The sequence below is a fragment of the Monomorium pharaonis genome, chromosome 9, assembly GCF_013373865.1.
Source record: "Monomorium pharaonis isolate MP-MQ-018 chromosome 9, ASM1337386v2, whole genome shotgun sequence".
NCBI classification, from domain to species: Eukaryota; Metazoa; Arthropoda; class Insecta; order Hymenoptera; family Formicidae; genus Monomorium; species Monomorium pharaonis.
In genome coordinates, this window is record NC_050475.1 from 3943775 (window position 1) to 3962604 (window position 18830).

The window sequence follows — 18830 nt, forward strand, 5'->3', positions numbered from 1 at the left end:
CAGAATCCTGTTCGCGCGTTCCTGTATTTTAAACTTTTAAAGCAACGTCTAACGACCGCACGCGCGCGTTCCGAGTATCATCGATTCATAGCTAACCGAACTGACTGTGTTCCATTTTTTTAAAATAACGCCATAAAAAAGCAAACACTTGAGTAACGCAAGCTATTAAATGGAAGCTTATATCGATAATTATTATTGTTAATGTTGATAGAAATTAATAAATTTTTTCATTTATAACTTTCTACTAGTGGTATCAATTAAACAAGATCAAATTATAAATTTAAATTTACGCTATAAAATTAGTTATGGATACTGTTAACAAAATTAATTTAATTAAATATTATAATTAATAATACTTTATATTGTAGAAAAAAATGTGATAAATTCTATAATTTGTGTTAATTTAATTTTGGAAAATTGCTTGTGTGTGTGTATATACTCATATACAGAATTTTACATGAATATCCTATTGCATTACTGTATTTTTAGTGGAATATAAATGTAATAATGAGCTGTATTTCATGACACGCAAATGTTCATTGTAACTTGTTTACTTCTATATATTTTCGTAAAACGATTTCATTGAAATAGTGTGTTGTTTTGCTTGCAGTACTTCTTTTCCTCGCCCGCGCAGAGTCCCAATTTATGATTATAAATTTTGTCAATTCCTTCTTTTCAACGTTTATGTATTCGAAAACAACGTGGAAGTCGCCTTAGCAGCCTTTTAATATTTTACTGCTGTTAGAACGATCGTTAATATTTCTGGTACAGTTGGTTTAAAATCACTGACCCGGAAAGAATACCATCTTTCAACCACTCGCTCATGGTAATTTTATTAATTCCGCCATAAATGTTCCTGTGTGCTTTTTCGATGTCGCCTGCTCCCTACATAGAAACGAAAATTCGTACGTCGAGACAGCATTCGACTTTGCTGTGCTGACGATAATATTTCCTTTGACTATTTTGTTATTCGATATAGTCGCAGTCTAACTAGAATCGACATATCTATTGACAAGTCTATATCGTGATTCCGTCGTGAAATAAAATTTCTTATCGACTATTTCACAATTCAAAAACAGTTATAAACTTGCTAATTAAAGTAAAAATTTCTCTGATAAATTACATTTTATATAATCCTGACAACTTTATCTTTCCATCACTTTAAATGAATATCGTTTATTTGAAACAAAGTTTCAAATAAACAATATTTAAATTTTTAATTTAAACGATTGTAATAAAATTCATTAATAAGAACTTTTTCATTTAAAAAATTAAAAAAAAACTTATGTTGTTAATTATATAAATTTATTTTAGATTACAAGATGAAAGGGTCAAAGTATTATTGAGTAAGATATGCTTCCAAGTTCATCATGCACACAAGTTCGAAATAAATTATGTACTACTTTGCGGTAACTTTATTTACATTCCAGCAATACTTCACGTTACGCTAAGTGCGTTAAATTTCGCGAGTATTTTCGCAATTCCTTGAATGGAAATTCACATAATTGCAGTTATCTACCGTGTAAGCCAATCTAACTTCATAGTAACATATATTTCTGTTACTCAGTCTCCAGGATCCAAGTTTAACAACTTTGTGGAACATTTAACTTTGAAACTGCAATATGCACCAGTGCACGTTGAATATTTTTGTTTCTTGTCATCAATGTACATACTATTCGTATAAAATTGTACAATCAAATAATTTAAAAAATCAAGAAGCAAAAATATACAATTTTCTAATTTTTCAATCATATATTTTAATTCTGTTGTTATATTTTTTTAAACATATTTATCTTTATTTGTTGAAAAAAATTGAACAAAATTATAGATTTCTTGATAAAAAAGTTACGCAGATCTAGATTAGATCAATTTTAAACTGTTATAATTTCCTGAAAGTCATACAATCATAAGAATTATAAGAGGTTCAAAGGTCTAGACTTGTGTGTAATTTTTATTGCCACAGAATCGTATCTTAAAATCGGTTTCGTTTATAGCTTTTGAGAATAATAATCTTTAGAATACCAATCAAAGCGCCAATTACCAATGATCCAATTGTGGCTACGTAAATCTCATGAAAATCGAGGTCAAGGGGGTTTTAATGCAAGTATCAACGGGCAAGATAGCTGAATGCACGTGTCGAGAGGAGATACCGGGTGCTCCTTTGTAGACAATCGAGCTGGGCGGTTGATTGAGATGACCGCAATAGTCTGCGGTAGTGTTCAATTTGTCGGGGCAGGTACTGAACATTCTCTTTGGTCACGTAAAATCTGTACAATCATAGCTAAACCATATCGCGGCCTAAAATAATCCTCAGCATAGTTTCCTAATCAGCATCTAGAATATCTACAACAATGCGTAATAATGCAGTTGTGGGAACGTTATACGTCCACAACATACGAATTAATATTCATTTAACTGAAACAAATACTGAATTTCTAATAATAATATCTAATTTATAATTAAATGTTAATAAATGGTAATAACTGAAATCCGTATCGAGTTGCAGAATTAGGGATATATTATACAAGTGTAGAAAAAAAAAGAGTAAGAGAAAGAATTGAGCGCGAAATCAATAATCGTTTATCAATGATCAATTATTTATCAAGCGTCTTTTTCTCGGAGTAATTTACGTTTCTCGAAATGTCCGTGAAGTCATGACAGATAAATAAGACTTTTTAGTTGTTCTATTTCTCGCACTCGGACAATCCCTGCGAGTTGTTACATTGCGGAGAAACATTTTTCTTCCTCTTTCTCGTTTAGCTACGCGGTAGACGGCAGCTTGTTAAACCACCAAGTATTTTCCCCGAACTGCTTGAAAATTCCAGTGGGGGACTCGATGCCCAAGAAAAACAATATGTTGGAAGAGATCCAGATAATAGCGCGCCGCAAGATTCGACGGCCATCGGGAAAAACGAAGCGTTACTTTTTGGCGCAGAATAAAAATTCTTCCGGATTTGATCAGACAGTTACACTTCGCGAAGCAGAATGGGTCTGTTATTTAACCCCTTATTCCGCACACTTATGTTTTCTTTCAGATTTTCAAGCTATTTTATTTTATTTAAGAGCATTTCCCTCTATATATATATATATATATATGCATATACACACTCATACGTATATATTTCAAAATAAAGAAGTTGCAAGTAACAACATACTTTGATCAAATATACGCTGATAAGAAAGAGGCTTTAAATGCAAAACGCAAAGAACACTATCGCTATATTACTGCTATAAAATATAAAAATTTTATAGTCTTGGATAATTCGGCAATCCTACACTGCAGTTAAATTAACGATAGTGTTAGAAGATGGGGATATGCCGCTGTGATCGTGTGCAACTATATGATCCCATTAGCCTACAGGAATCGAGAACGGGCGCCTAGAGAACGGCCGACAATGAAAAGTTTCAGCGAGACGTTAAATTATGCAGGGGAATGCGGCGAAGTAATGACCGCGTGGATTAACCTCGACCTTAGATGGAGCTGTGGAGGGTGGTTTTTGAAAGGGGCGAGGTTAAACGATAAGATCCAATTATCGAGAAACAGTTTATCTCACGGACGAACGAAAGGATAAGCCAGCGAGAAACCTAGAGCTCACTTTTCTCCACGGAATGGATCGGGACTCCGAAAACGTCCGATATATGCCGCGGGAGAAGAAAAGCCGATTGTTAACTCTGTTGATATACGACCGATTTAAAGAATCACCGAGCTGGCCAGACGGAAATAATTATCAGATTGCTATCGATAAATAGAATATAGTTCTCGTAACAGTTTTAAAAGAAATTAAATAGAAGATACTTATATATATATATATATAAACACATATTTATTACATAGGTATATAAAAAAAAATCGGGGGCGTTAACTTAGGCTCTTAAAGCGGTACCCTTTTATTTCTGGAAAATTAGCACTGTATTAATGGTGATACAAACATGAACTATTTAGATAATTAAAGAAACAAAAATGAGAAACATTAACCTATGCATACATTCATTGGATAATTATGATACTTATTGATTAATTTTTCCATCACTGGTTTGAGAATCATCTTCCGTTACCATAGTAACAATATTATCTTTCGTGATACAACGTTATATATTATTTCGTTGTTCCTACCGCTTCTCCTTCGTGCGCTTTCCTGATACGAGGATCGATATCCATGTATTGCCGTATGTTTTGAGGATATATCGAAGTTCATCTTCGTGGATGCGGGCCTCCCGTGGGACACGGGAATGCAGCTCCCATGCAACACGGGTGGTAAGCATCCCTCTTGTAAGACGCCGCTCGGAATCAGGATAAGAACGCGGTTTGAACACGGGAAACTCTAAAGCCGGTGTCTTACGTGACGAGGCTGATAATGCACGAAGCGAACAAACGAGACCGGAAATTTCATACGCGACGGTAGTAAAAATTCTAGCAATATAGCGAACTAAGCGTTATATCAGGGACAGTTTCCATCTTGTATGTCGAGAAGTCACGAGGCTCGTTGCATGCATTCACTCGTCGCATATGCGCAATATTTGTCTTCGAGATATTTCTCTTGACATGCGGACACGATGTAAAATAAGATCTCTCCTAAAAGAAAATTGCTTGTTTTCTACATTTCCACCAAGATTTATATATTTTTACTTTTAATAAATTTTCGTATGCCTCTATTTCTTACTCGTAACAAATTTCTTCTTCTTTGTAATTATTTTCTTTTCTTATATCTCTTTTTTATAATTTTACAATCTTAAATACAATGCTAAAATTACAAAGTACAATATTTAAGAAATAAAAAATATTAAAAAATTATAAATAGTAATTAGCAAGTTTTTCGATAGAATTTCACTTATCATTAAGTTGTAATTTTAAATGTAGAATTTAAAAGTTTCCTCCGATACAAATTTAAATCGCACATTTTTTAAACTTAAACAAAATTTATTAATATATTAATTATATAATGTTGATTAGAATTATACTTATTTCTCAATTCATTAAAATTTACTAGATTTTTAACGAATAAATTTCGGAATAAAAGCTTTTACTTTTATTATATTTGATATAAAATAATTTGTTTTTATTGAAACAATTTCTTATACACTGTATATTGCAATGAGAAAAATAATTATAGCATGTATCAATGTGCACGTATTGTTAAAAATCTTTTTGTTTGAGTTTTCAAAAACGTATTAAATTTTTCGTGTTTGCGTCAGTTAGTCATTTTTTTAACTGGTTCTAACAAATTTCAATTTTTCATTCAGTTTTAATAAATGGGTTACAACAAATGTTTTCATTAGAATTGGTAACTTTAATTAATATACGAAGAGACTAATAAACGCAGAACAAAATATTTTAGGATTTACTTTAGATTACAGTGTTAATTATATATATATATATATATATATATATATATATATATATATTGTATTAGTAAGATATATATCTGAAAAAATCCTAGGACAAAATGTTTCAAGTTTTATGAAAACTATTGTTGAAAACAAGATTTTAATAGAAATAAATGTTGAGAACAAATATTTTAAGTTGCTTATTGAAAGTGAATACAGCATAATGTTTCCCCTATTTTCGATAATCTATTTTTATTTATCAAATTAAAGCGAGCGATAAATTTAGACGTCAAAAAAATTGTCAAGAGCATATTGTAAAGTTTCCTCTCTCTAATAAATTTTCGAAATACAACGACTTTCTTGTCAAAAATCTGTCTTATTGCAAGAGTAGCATTAATATTTACATGTTTATGTTAATATTAATGCTATTCTTTATTTAATATTTTGCTGAATAAACACTAAAGGTTACTATGTTGTAATATTAAAAACGTTTGTAATATTCTTTTAAAACTTCTTTCTCTCTTTCACTTTTCATCTTTTCCTTTAATATAATATAAATTTATGAGCAGAAAAATTTCTTATAATTTATGACGTTGCTCGACCATCTTTCAACAAGCGTTTTTTAATACCGTATCATCTGTGAAAAAAAGCTTCTTAAGAATTTATCGTGCTAAATTTGTAAAAGTCTTGTAAATATGCGCAAACAGTTTACTTTGTCAACAATGTCCAATTGATTAAATAGCGCACTTTGTATACCATTATTATGCAACTAACAGACATTCTGAGCAATGATCCCTTTGTCTTCACGTGAACATTGTTAAATACATATGCACTCTTCTGCAGCAATTTTTAATTGCGATATGAAACTGCATAATGAGTCGCTCCTAGCGCGTTAATTCGTTTGTGTCTACTTTAAAAATACAGAAGTCTTACACATTTATAATATTAACGCAATATTAAACAATTGTTTCCCGAAACATTTTATATAATTAATCTTAAACATTTATATAATTATACATTGTGTAATACAAAGTGTCTTACATTTCATCTTTATCTTTCATTTATTATTTTTACATTTATTTTTTAGTTGTTTTGGAGAATTTGAAGATTTGAAATCAGTTTATTAGTATATAAAAGTATACTATCATGTTCTGTAAATATTAAATATTAAATTGTTTAGAAAACAAACAATGCAGTGCATTATGCACTGCAAAAAATTTTCTTTTTTATCAATAACTTTTATTTAAACGCGTTTAAATAAGTTTAAAATATATTTTGCATGAAAAAAACTAGACTCATACTAATATTTAATTGTTGTTAACAGGACGAGAAGAATCAGTTGCTCATCACGAATCTCTGGCTGAAACTGGTAAGTTTCTCCGATCTTTCCAAAGTTTTCAATTCAAGGAAAATAAAACAAGCCGCGATGTCTTTCCAATTAATAGCTGCCACTTACACGAACTGTACGAAATTCTCAGCAGATACCTCAGTCATTTTTTAAAGGCTCTTTACTGTTCAAGTTAATTGAGCGACTAGTCCTGATGGATTTGTAGTTGTTCCGGGATTAATCCAATTTCCGTGTTATACATCACCCGGTTTTAACCGACCGTTCCAAAATTATTCTCGTGGAATTAGTCTCATGTAAATCGGACACCGATGTATAAAGATGTGAAACAAAAATATTTTCATAAACTACATATGACGTACTATGGTTACGTACAATTATTAAACTTTACCATACATTCCGTGTTTATCAATGTTTTTATAAAATCGTCCGGATATATGATCATACGGTATTCCTTTTTTAAATCACCGGCTCTGCATATAGTTCGATACTTCAAGTCCGAAAGTATTATTTGCAATTTAATCGTCATTTGATCGTCAATGCATCTCGAGATACGTGAAAAGAAAGCGTCGGGATAACTAGGTAACAAGGTCAGGTCGGATTTTTATCGGGACGCGAACTATTAATAGAGAACGCCGCAACAGGTTACTCCCAGAGCACGGGAAGCGAGGGTCCGCCCTTATTAGGGCTGCGACAGTGTTTTCTTTAAGAGATAGAGAGGGCGGTTTTCGATCCACTTGCTTCCGGCGTGCGAAAGCGCTCCCGCCGTTGTTTATTTTTCCCCCGACTTAATGGGACGGCTTATGCAAGTTCAATCCTGCGCGGTTTCATGCGAGCTTTGCAATGACCTAAATTCAAACAGTGACGATTCTACCGGCGATCGTTTTCGGCTGATTGACGGATTGCACCGCATCGGACACGCGGATCCTTTCGGCGCTCTTGATAACTCCCGACAACGACGCCGATGGCGAAGGTCGTAATCGTTACGCTATTGATTGGCCCTAATCTTCGCCGTGCCCGACCTTAATCTCTCATCGACTGCGAATTAATATTCCGGATTTCCTTGACAACAAATCTCCCGTTAAATTTATTATTTTTGTTTGTTGAGACACATTTTTGTCATTTTTAGTGTAGATTTAGTATTACATATCTCAAACATAATTGTCACGGTTCCAGTTTTCATGTTTGTTGCAGTGTTACGTCAGTCTGGTGTTTGATAAGAGTGATAATATATGCAATTTCGAAGTTACTATCATGCCGAGGATATAGAAACGTCAGCTTCCTTCCCCCCCGCTATTTAATCTTTTTCTCCGTGTTCTATGACGGCCAATGCATACGGAAGTAACACGCAGCTGCATGTGACTCAAAATGCCGATACGTTTGCAAATATAAATCACGTAGATATTCAAAGAACATTCGACATCCGCGAGTATCGATATGATGTTGTATATTTCCTGGTAGCGTCGCTATCAGATGCACTTGTGTCGAATGCAAGAAGAGCCAAAATTAAATCTATCGTCTAGAAAAGAACGACGTGCACTTTACTTTTCCAGATGCATAGATTGCATCTAGGCAATATCAAGGGAGCTAGGTGAATACGTTTTATCTAGATCGGAAATAATAGAGGTTTATGAGGAAACGTCCTTCATGCTTTTTGAAAATTATAATAATTTTTCCCGTGGGGCAGCTTTGAAGTGACGCGGGAACGCAAAGATCTCGAAATTTACCACGCAACGTTAATTCGTTAATGATTTACACGATATTGTACCCTAACGCGGTCCGTATGTAGGTGTTGTAAACATACGTTCGACACTTGTAATTACGGTCGCCAGAAATTATTAACTTAATCCGTGCGAGTAGTTTATTAAATCATGCGCAACGTGCAATTTCCATTTCCAAAAGGTTATAGCGTCACGTCGCGATATTGTTGCTTTTTTACTCGCATATAAATTGGAAAAATATAAGATTGCGATTAAAAAGTTCTATTTATACATCAGAACTTCGGTAATACATTCGCATTCACTTGTAAAGCAATTTTGATTCGCATTTTCAATCCGATAGACCGATGTTTTACTAATATTTGGATTACTAACTGGTTGATGAATCAATTTGATTCGTCGCTGGTACTTGCCAGTGGTAATAATTGCCGTTGCAAATAAAACTCACACGCTACTTTTATATAATATCAATAGCATGAAATTAAATTTATCTTCTCGTATAAATATCTTTTCCACATGAATATTATTGCAAATTAACGCCATCATCTCTATTATTAGTAATTTAATAGTATATTATTGCTCACGATTGCCAGCAAATAATTGTGTGAAATATTATTAAATATTACAAAATTGGTACGTATATAATTCCGCGGTTATATTACCCGTTTTATACTGCCTCTCGCACCGAACTGTCGCTGTATATGTATCTTCATATCAAACGCACATCACTTTGTCATTCTGTCTTACTGACTGAGCGACGGGATGATTGATGGTAAAATTTATGTAAAAACGCAGAAACGCAGAAACGCGACGCGACGAGACGGGAAGGCGCTGTCGGGTTTCATAACTTCGGTCTCGGCGCCTCCTACGGGGTAGGAAATGCATTTGCTTAATTTTCACCGTGGCTGATAGTACAAAGAGCGCAACTAGCGTAACGATACCGCAAGCCATCGGTAAGAGCACGCGTGAAGTACATACATAAGCGAGCGCAACACGTACGTATCGTAATTTGCACCCTCGCGCATCCCGAGGCGTCTGGCAATTTCTTCCAATGGATGGGTGATAGTTGCGCGCTAGACCGACAAAATGGCTGCCCAGGGATTCCGTGGACTATCGGATAATGGAGATACCGTGTTCGGATCATTTACGTATCTTCCTTTGGACGATATAGTGTATTAGGGAAGGCGAGCGTCCGCTATAACCGTTTTGAAACACCACGTGGAATCTTCCGCAGATCCTAAATAGAAGGATAAAAGTCTCTCTCTCGCTTCCTCATACACTGAGTTGCTTCGAAGTTACTTCCCACGATTGATTGATTAACGCGCGTCGTCTCTCCGATTGACATTGTGTGCATTTTTTAATGCCAGTCTAATGTTTGCATTACCGTGTTTATATAAGCAATCCTTTACACACGTGTCAGAACGGGCTCCGCGAGTTCCATTACCGCTGTGGAAACGATAAATCACACGAGGTGAAAATAATGTATAGGTGCGCATAGGGTTCCTAGGCGGTGGTGTGCTTTACTACGTGCTAAGAGTGGAAACCAGTGCAACTCGGGCGACATGAAATATAAAACTTCGCACCACGATGTATTACGTGTAAGGGCATCGGTATGCGAATCACATCTAAAGCGTAACTAATGCGGCTTCTTGCGGATGTTAGTACGCGTGACTAGGAGGAAACGATCATGTTTATAACTTCCTTCGCGGAAAACAAGCGTAATTCGATGTTCATTGAAAAATTCGGAAATTAGTGACAGTCTGAAACGAGCAGGTTTAATTTAAACTCATTCACATAGGCTCCCAAAGTATCTTAATACGCCATTTAACAATAACTTCGAAAGATCGCTCTCCCAATTCCAAGAGATTTCTTGCTTTTGTTCCATCCAACGCTATGCAACGCTAAGAGAATCTTTCGTCATCGATGAAACGATATTAGAAGTACAAATCTTCTAGCGTATCATTCAAGACAGACGAACTTCTACTTCGCGCGAGAAAATCCATGGTCGCGGCGGAGAAGTTTTCCACCCCAATGTAACTCTTTGGCCGACTCCGGCAAAGAGAGCACTCGAGCATGGAGAACACTAGCGAGTCTTGGTGAGCTTTAATGGGCCAACCGGTATTATGAGCGAAGTCAGAATCTCCTTCCATTCGTAGCGAGAACTATTTCTTTTTCCCTTTTCCGCCTCGCGTACTGCATCCTTTCATCCTCTGCATCTTCCGCACCCGACGCGTCTCACAGTTCCTCCACTTCGTATATGCACTTAGGTGAGTTCATTCACTCGGCACAACCCACTTGGAAGTCGCGAACGCGGAAAGAAATGATTTACACACATGCGAATCGTGCAAAGATAAGCAAAAGTTCAGATGCCTCCAAGTTGAATATTATTTTCGAATTAATCGCGGAAAAAATACTCTATGATTCTCTTTGTTGCAAACGAGAGCAGATTTTATTAAAATTGTGGCATATATCTAGCATGGCTATATGTAAGCATGATATTTCTATATTTGCTTTTTACATCAAATATTTGAAACTGGAAAATTGAATTAAAACCGAAAAAAATTCTTCGCCCAACGATGTGCTTTGATTTTTTTTTCTTTGATTGTAGAACAAAACAATTTTTAAATTTTAAAACTTTCTGGCAGAAGATTGTAAAAAGAGAGCAGATGGCAACAGCTTGCATTTCGCGCAGTTTGCGACTGATCTTTTTAGGCCCGAAACTTTTAGCGACGAATTTCAAATAAAGATTAAAAAGCTTAAATGAAAAAACACAATCGCGATAAGCATTCAATTAAAGTTCGATTTAGCCGTTAACAAGTACTCCACACTTAAAAGTCCAGACCGTAAATAATCCAGCTGTGCTATTTATCGAGAGGAAAGTTTCAAGTATCTTAATTAAACCCGCTAAATTACATTACCCTTTTTGCGTGTATTAATTACAAGGACTCTCGATTTGAAGTGGCGTTATTTATCTATTAGATATAATTGCTTAATTAAGTGTACAGTAAGAGATGAAGCGATCACCCAACATCAATTTTACGCCGATTTAATTTTCAACGCCTGCGCGATACCCTACCTTTCCTTTTTAGAGCGGACAAGAACTCGTTTATGAAAGATCTCGCGCAATATGCGATATCGTTACGAAAAGGCTGTATCGGGTTGAGAAAAGAGTAACACGGTGTAAAAGAACGCCAGTATACGATATGCGGGCCGCTTTCAAAAGCTTTCGCATACTGATTAGGAATAGGTTTCCCTTGCCATGTAAATGCAGCTGTCGAACCTAGACTCGCAACGAAGTCACAATATCCCAGCGACTGTTTACGAATCGCTGGAGACCTCCTGCTGTGGTTGCTGTGGAAAGGTTTCCCGAGTACATATTTATAAAAAAATGTCAATACCATCTGGATCGTTTCAATTCGGCATTTTATGAATTGCAAACGACAGACTCACATATCGACATTACTTTTAATCCCGCCACTGCCTTAATCAATATATCTGCGCTATATCTCCCCAAGATTAATTGCAGCGCTCACAGCACCGCTTCAATTACGCTTTTTCGTTGCGTTCCCTCATACCGATAGAAAAAAAATAATTCAGTATTAAAAGGTACGCGTCTATTATTGAATTATTAATTAAGTCGCTGCAAAATTCATCGTAAGTTCCAATTCGCCTTTTGAAGCTTGAAATTAAAAAAAAAAAAAAAAAAAGAAAATTTCTTTTCACTCAAAGAAAATTCTTTTCAATTGTATATTATTTAAAAGTAAAACATTTTTAAAATCTAAAATAATAATTTTGTACATTTTGTAAAAAAACTTGAAAATATAATGTTAATGCTTACAGTATAGTGGCATATAAAAACTGCGTGTTTCTTTTTTTATTTATAAAAAATCAATATATGTGTAGTGATAATTATTTACCAAGATTCTATTAATATTTATCCGGGACTGAGTATTTAAAACTCCGAGTCCTCAACTTCGTATCAATTGTATACGCAAATTTTTCTAAAGATGTATAAATCAAGGAATATCTCCCCTAATTACGAAAATCTTAAGCTCGGTTTTATGCATTCCTTTCGCTTTGTACTGCGAATAGTAAATCTAACAGGATCTCTGCCTAAGGGGATTAAAACTGAATGAAGATCAAAGATATAGATCCGGAAAATTTAATGGTTAGATCCTTTAAATGAAAGATTAAAGCTCGGTTACCAATTTCATACCCCTCGAGGTGCTTTGGAATTCCGATATTCAATTGGATTTACTAGAAATCTTGCTTTAGAATCTAATTTGCAACAGAATCTTATTTATAATCTCATGTGTATAAAACATTGAAAGAATCAGAAAATATACCAGTATAAACACATAAAAGAATACCTACATAAAATATATAAATACAAATACTAAATATAAATCAGAACGTGAAAAATTAGATAAAAAATTTTATAAAAATAAATTGTAACAATATTATACATCGTTTTAAGTAGGCTTCAAACATTAAAATTATTTCTTCTATTTCTATTTCTATTTCAATCCGCTCTCATAAAACTTGCTACTGATTTATTCATATTTGATTGTATTATCATACTGTTATACAATATATATTTAGCTAAATTAATTATTGGCTTTTAGTAATAATTTATTAATGATACCGTTGTATACTTTTTCTTATTTTTATATGCAATTTATTCAATAATATTTAAAAATAATATTTAATATAACTTAGCATATTTAAGATTTAAATATACATCAAAATAATTTAATAAATACGCTAAATTATCCAAATATAATTTTGATCAGTTATTCACTGATCACATTTAATTTGTAATAACTACATGCAATCGTATGTGTTGTCTGTAAATTCCCTTAAAATGTTTGCTCTTCACATTTTACGGTTTTATTTTATCAAGTGTAAAATAAAAGAAATTACCGAATATAAGTGAGATTCTTCTCATTATTCATTTGCAATTAAGTATACTTGCATTGATGTAACACAGTCTCTTAGTGGAGATATTTCCGCGCTTGGACAATGGATATGCGCAAACGTTTACTCAAATTCCTATATAAATCCACCGTAGCTGGAAACGACGCTTCGTCTATTTCTACGACACAAGCTTTGAGCACATCGGAGCGACCAACGAGCGGAATATTTGCCAAAGTCGGAGAGTACGCCCGACTGTAATGTTCCGACTATTCTATATCCCACGCGAACAATTTCAATTATCTTTTGTGTGGAATTCGCGAATAACAATCTGGTAAAGTCCAAGGAAAAATGCTCCGGGCAAAAACACATCCTCTGAAAAGAACTAACAATTTTTTAATCGAAACGTTGAAGATAGTAATCTTTCTCTTTTTTACCAACTGCACTATATCAAATTAAAATAGTTTTTCGGTCCTATTGTTAACTTTTCTTTTTAAAAACATTTTTAGAGATAAAAGTTATCATTTTTATATTAAAAAAATCGTAAATTTTTATGTTATATTAACAAGGCAACAAGGAAGAAGAAAAAGTTCTATTTATCTTTATCTATTATAATGGCATAACATTGCTCAAAATACCCTTTATACCGATTCAATGTACTGTTTGCTATCGATTGGATTCAATTTGGGCCGTTTTGTGAATTTAGTGCGTATATTTGTTCATGCGAGGTTGGGATGAGCATTTACATTATTCACAATTTAAATCAAAACATTATAATATGCGAAAAAAAGGAATAGAGATTGATATTTTATGTCTTTTAAAAATAAAAATTAATCCTATCGCGCACATAAAATTCTTTTCATTCATAAAACTTTTTGTACGAAAAATTTAAGATTATATAGTAAGATTGCATAGTATAAATCATCAAAAAATGCAATAAGTTTTTTGGTAAGCTTCAATCTTGACATAATTTTTAAAATAATATTCTCTACTTTTCTTTATCCTGTTCTCTCAGAATATATATGCAATAGAGAGCAAATTAGCTAATTTTTCAAGAGTTAGGTTGCGTCTTCGAAGAGCTCTCGTTAGAAGCTCGCAATGCAACGGCATATTTTATGCGAGATATGAATTATTTAGAATCCACGTAGCGCCGTGGTTGAATAAATTAGGTCTATAACGACGTAGTTATTAGTAAACATTTTCTTAGAGCATTTAAAAGTACCTAAAGTATCTATGTAAAATTTGTTTATTATGCATCTTTTAAATCAAACATTTAATTAATAAAATCTTTTAAATTAAGTCGCAAAATAGTAATTTTTTAGAAAGTTAATATTTTTACAAATATAATTATTACAAATACAAGTCTCTTTTTATAAAAACTTTTAGAATCAAATTCTACTTTACACACTCTATTTTAGTTAACATATATATTCCAGAGAGTCTGCAATTAAGAATTTTGTTCAAATCATCCGGATAATTAAAAATGATAATAGATTATGTTGATAACATTATTTACTTTCCATTATTCCATTCTCTTGCTTCCTAATGAGATGGATTTTAATAAAATAAAAACATACTATTCTACACAAATATCTAAAATATAGTTCATTAAAAGACGCCAAAATAAAAGAAAGATTTTTTCTCATGCCGTGTAACGAACTGAGGATTGAAGAAAAAGATATCAAACAAAATACCAGTCCAGGAAGATAATTAATCTTGAAAGCACGTTATTGCGAAATATCGGAATACGAGCCCCGGAAAGTCGTTTTCAGCCAAGCCGCTGAATTCTTCTCAATAAAGTTATAAGCAGTTTTCTCATTTTGCTGAGCTCATTCATTATATCTTAAGGAGTTAACGAATTGGAATAAAATTTCAATTCACTTGTTCGCGGCCTCAGAAAAATTCGCAATTCAAGTTTGTAAAACCAATGTTATTTTAGTTATTAAAGATATTGACATCTTTATTCAAAAGAAAATAATAATAGAACAGCTTAAATACAAACCTAGCCCCTTTGTATGTATAGAGCCTGTCAAAGACATTCTGAAATAATTGTTTAAATATGCGCCAACAATCAAAATAATCCCTTGAATATTAATGCAAATCTAACTAAAGTTTACACGCATCAGAACATACATATCTGAAATTTACATGTGCATCGTGCGGATCTCGGGACAGAAACGTTGATTACGGTGTTATCATCATGGTTACTGTTACATGTGGTCCGGGTTACTATCACGGATCCATCTCGCGTATCCATTGGAGCAAGAAGGGGTTCCTTACACCAACGTGCCGTTTTCCGATAAATTCAGGTCGCTTGAGTAATCGAGGGTGCATTAACTGGCTCTTGTCGAAAATTGAGTTACGCCACTAGCTGCTGGTACCGCTCTAATCAAAGGGCACGAGTGTGTTATAAGCCGTAAGCGTAAAATCTCGCTGGATTTAGTGCAAACTCACATTGTACTCACGCACGACAAATACCCGTAGTTCGTAGAAGATCTCTGATTATCCTCGCGCATCCAAACCACCATCATATACGTATCTGCTCGCGTGGCGAGATAAATAAGGAACGGGGGTTTTCGACGGCGCGAACAGACGAGAGAGGGCGAGAAAGCTGGAATTTAACTCCCGTCGAAGAATTATAGCGAGGAGGAATTCAGGTGACTCTCTCTCTCTCTCTCGGACTGTCTGATTCCTAAGGCCGCGGGCCAAATAGGACAGGAGCCATTCGATTCGAGCAAATTCCGCAGCCATTCGTCAAGGTCTAGCACTGACAGGCTGTAAACTCGGGGCGTGAAGCGCTCGATCTTCACGTGCCAGGCTCGATTTCACTTCAGCGTGCTTTATATTGGTCCCGAATTACTCAGCGCTTTTTATGAATCTCCATTTACTTCTCTCTCGTTTACGTCTTCCGCGCTCGACCGTGCAAACGCGGATGAAGAGTATCCGTATGCTCGCGCGGCGAGCGCCTCTATCTCCCTTTCTCTCTCTTCGCGCGTGCATTTACAGAGTGAATCTTTCATCTTGATTGCTTTGAATAACCGCTTCGTTGTTTGCGCGCGATCGAAGCTTTTTGCAAGCGTGCGCGATGCGGGCGGCGATGTAAAAAGAATCTAATAAAGTTTCTTCTTTGCTTGTGCTCTGACGGGCATGAGTTGCGCGGGACACGTAGGTACTTTGACGGGTTTTGTTACATTAACTATGCGGGAACGATAAATCATGTAACTTTTGCGGGTATTAACTTGAAATTGTTAGAGTTAAATTTATATAATGTAACTATTATAATGAAATCACTTCGACTCTCGATAAATAATGATGTTACAATTTAAATTAATAATATGAGACAATGACAACAATTACTATCATTACTTATTATCATAAAGAAAAAATCTCTCTCTCTGTCTCTAAATATTTCAAAATTTAAACATATTCATAAATACGAGTATATTGTCGTCAGATCTTGGTAAAAAAATTATTTACAAAATAGCATAATATAAATTCTTTGCGATGATAAATAATATCTTAAAAAGCTTATGGTAGAGTCTCTTCAGCAATCACATCGCCTATTTTACGGATCAAGTTATTAAACCGATTTTTATTAGAATGAATCGTGCTTTAATGTTTAGAAGTATGAAAAGATTGGATGAGACGGATGACGTAGGGAACCATTGTAAGACGGGACCCTGGTGAAAATCCTGCGGATAATGCGAAACTTTGGCCGACCCAGTTCCATTCGTGTTGATCGCGATTAATGGGCGCACCCTGTATGCCCCGTGCATCCGTACACATTATGCGCTAAGGCGAATGGCGTATTTACCGTCGGGGTAAATATACGATACGTGCGCCGCGAACGTGATTAAGGTAGTGCTACGGTAGCGTAGCGTTCTCGAACCCCCACGTTACGTTCGTAAATACACTTTTCTGTTTGTCGGTCTAATTTAGCCGCAGAGAGCGGGAAACAAGGGGTAAAAGAGAAAGGACGAAAGAGAGAAGGAAAAGGAGGGGAAAAAAAGGAAGTTGCAAACGCACACGATTCGCAACAGTGAGTGCGATAAGTTCGCTAACGTTGCGAATTTCGAGGGTAGAACAATGACGGAAAGGATTAGCTCTAAAAAGGGGATCAGTCAGCATACAGAAGGGAAGAAATTTGCGTACGTAAGGGTTAATCTTCGCAACATTCTGCCCGCACATTCGTATTTTACATTATACTGCTTTTTTTTTCCTTTTTTAATTTTTGTTTTTACCCGCCTCGTCGCGCGGCTTAGTTCTCCGTTTTATTTTTACTCCGCGTCCTCCGTGCTCCTAACAACAATGAAGCGACTTTCTCATACTCCTGTACGCGAGTTTAATTAAGTAGCAATGAAAGGCGGACGCACTACACAGCGTTCCACATATTAAAATTAAAATAAAGCCTCAATGCCTCTTAATTATCTGTGACTCATTAGCTCGCCCGAATTGCTAGAATGGTCGACGCTATAATAACGACACCAACAATTAAAAATGGCCATCCTCAAAAAGAAATAAAGCAATTAGAGATCACATATTTCTTAAACGTAAATAAAGGTTGGCTAACAATTTCATCGCATAATTAATTAGCAACGTTTAATAAAACCTCGTAGCTCCTACAACGTTTTATTAATGAAATACTATAGTGACTACATTATTTATTGGATAACTTTGATGATCATGTGATAAACGAGCATTAGCGCCAGTAAGTAAATTTAAATGCCATTGAAAAATGTCTGTACAAAGTTAAGCTAATAATGCTTCGTGTGTAGTATTCTTTTTGTTTTATGATATCGTCATTTTATCGCTATATAATAACTTTTATGTATTTCTCACTTTACCATCTTATTTGCATCTCATTGCATACCTTTTAGTATATACATTTCCTGATTCTGTTTTTTTATATATTACTAGAACACAACATTGCGCGCGCTTCGCGCGCGCCACTTAGCGTTTTTATATTAAACATTGCACTTTTTTTTCTTCTGTAATATTACTCTCACACACTTTATCATATTTAATGCTCTTCTCTATCTCACGCTCTTTCTCCCACTCTCTAAATTATTAATTATAATATTAATGATATTAATTATATTATTTTCATATTGTTCAATATTACTCTTACACTTTACTTTCTTATTTAATCCTCTTCTTTATCTCTCACGCTCTCCCACTCACCCCCCTCCACCCCTCTCTCACTCACTAAACACAAATTAGTGATTATATTATATTTTCATGTTTCTTAATATCACTCTTACATACTTTATCTCCATACTTAATCCCCTTTAAATAAATTAAAAATTATAATATATTATATGTAATGTTACCTGTTAATTTTCAATCAATTTTCAAAACTTTCACTTTCTGGCGAACTCTTTAGAAAATTATTGTACGCGTCCGGAACTGTAGGAAAACTGTGTTAAAGTAAATAGAATTCTCGATATTTGATTAGCATTTCCCGTCAACCCTCAAAATTCAAGTTTTCCGGAAAATATAATTGTTTAAAAAATGTTTTAATTAATTAT

General features: G+C 34.4%; 1 protein-coding gene and 1 long non-coding RNA gene across 3 annotated transcripts in view; one reads left to right on the top strand and one right to left on the bottom strand.

Annotated features, from left to right (window-relative positions):
- Nucleotides 1-18830, top strand: part of LOC105836320 (neuronal acetylcholine receptor subunit alpha-7) — a 197484-nt gene that overhangs the window by 110339 nt on the left and 68315 nt on the right. For both annotated transcript variants that reach the window (XM_028193255.2, XM_028193254.2), the window contains one exon: nucleotides 6650-6694. Coding sequence is in view for 1 of the 2 variants with exons in the window: in XM_028193254.2 (XP_028049055.1) it covers nucleotides 6650-6694 (45 nt within the window). In the remaining variant the exon portion in view is untranslated. The remainder of the gene's footprint in view (nucleotides 1-6649; nucleotides 6695-18830) is intronic.
- LOC118647300 lies at nucleotides 14509-18313 on the bottom strand. The gene is made up of 2 exons (XR_004964610.1): nucleotides 15436-18313; nucleotides 14509-15342 (listed from the first exon to the last, which is right to left on the bottom strand). It is a non-coding gene; the product is annotated as an uncharacterized LOC118647300 (long non-coding RNA).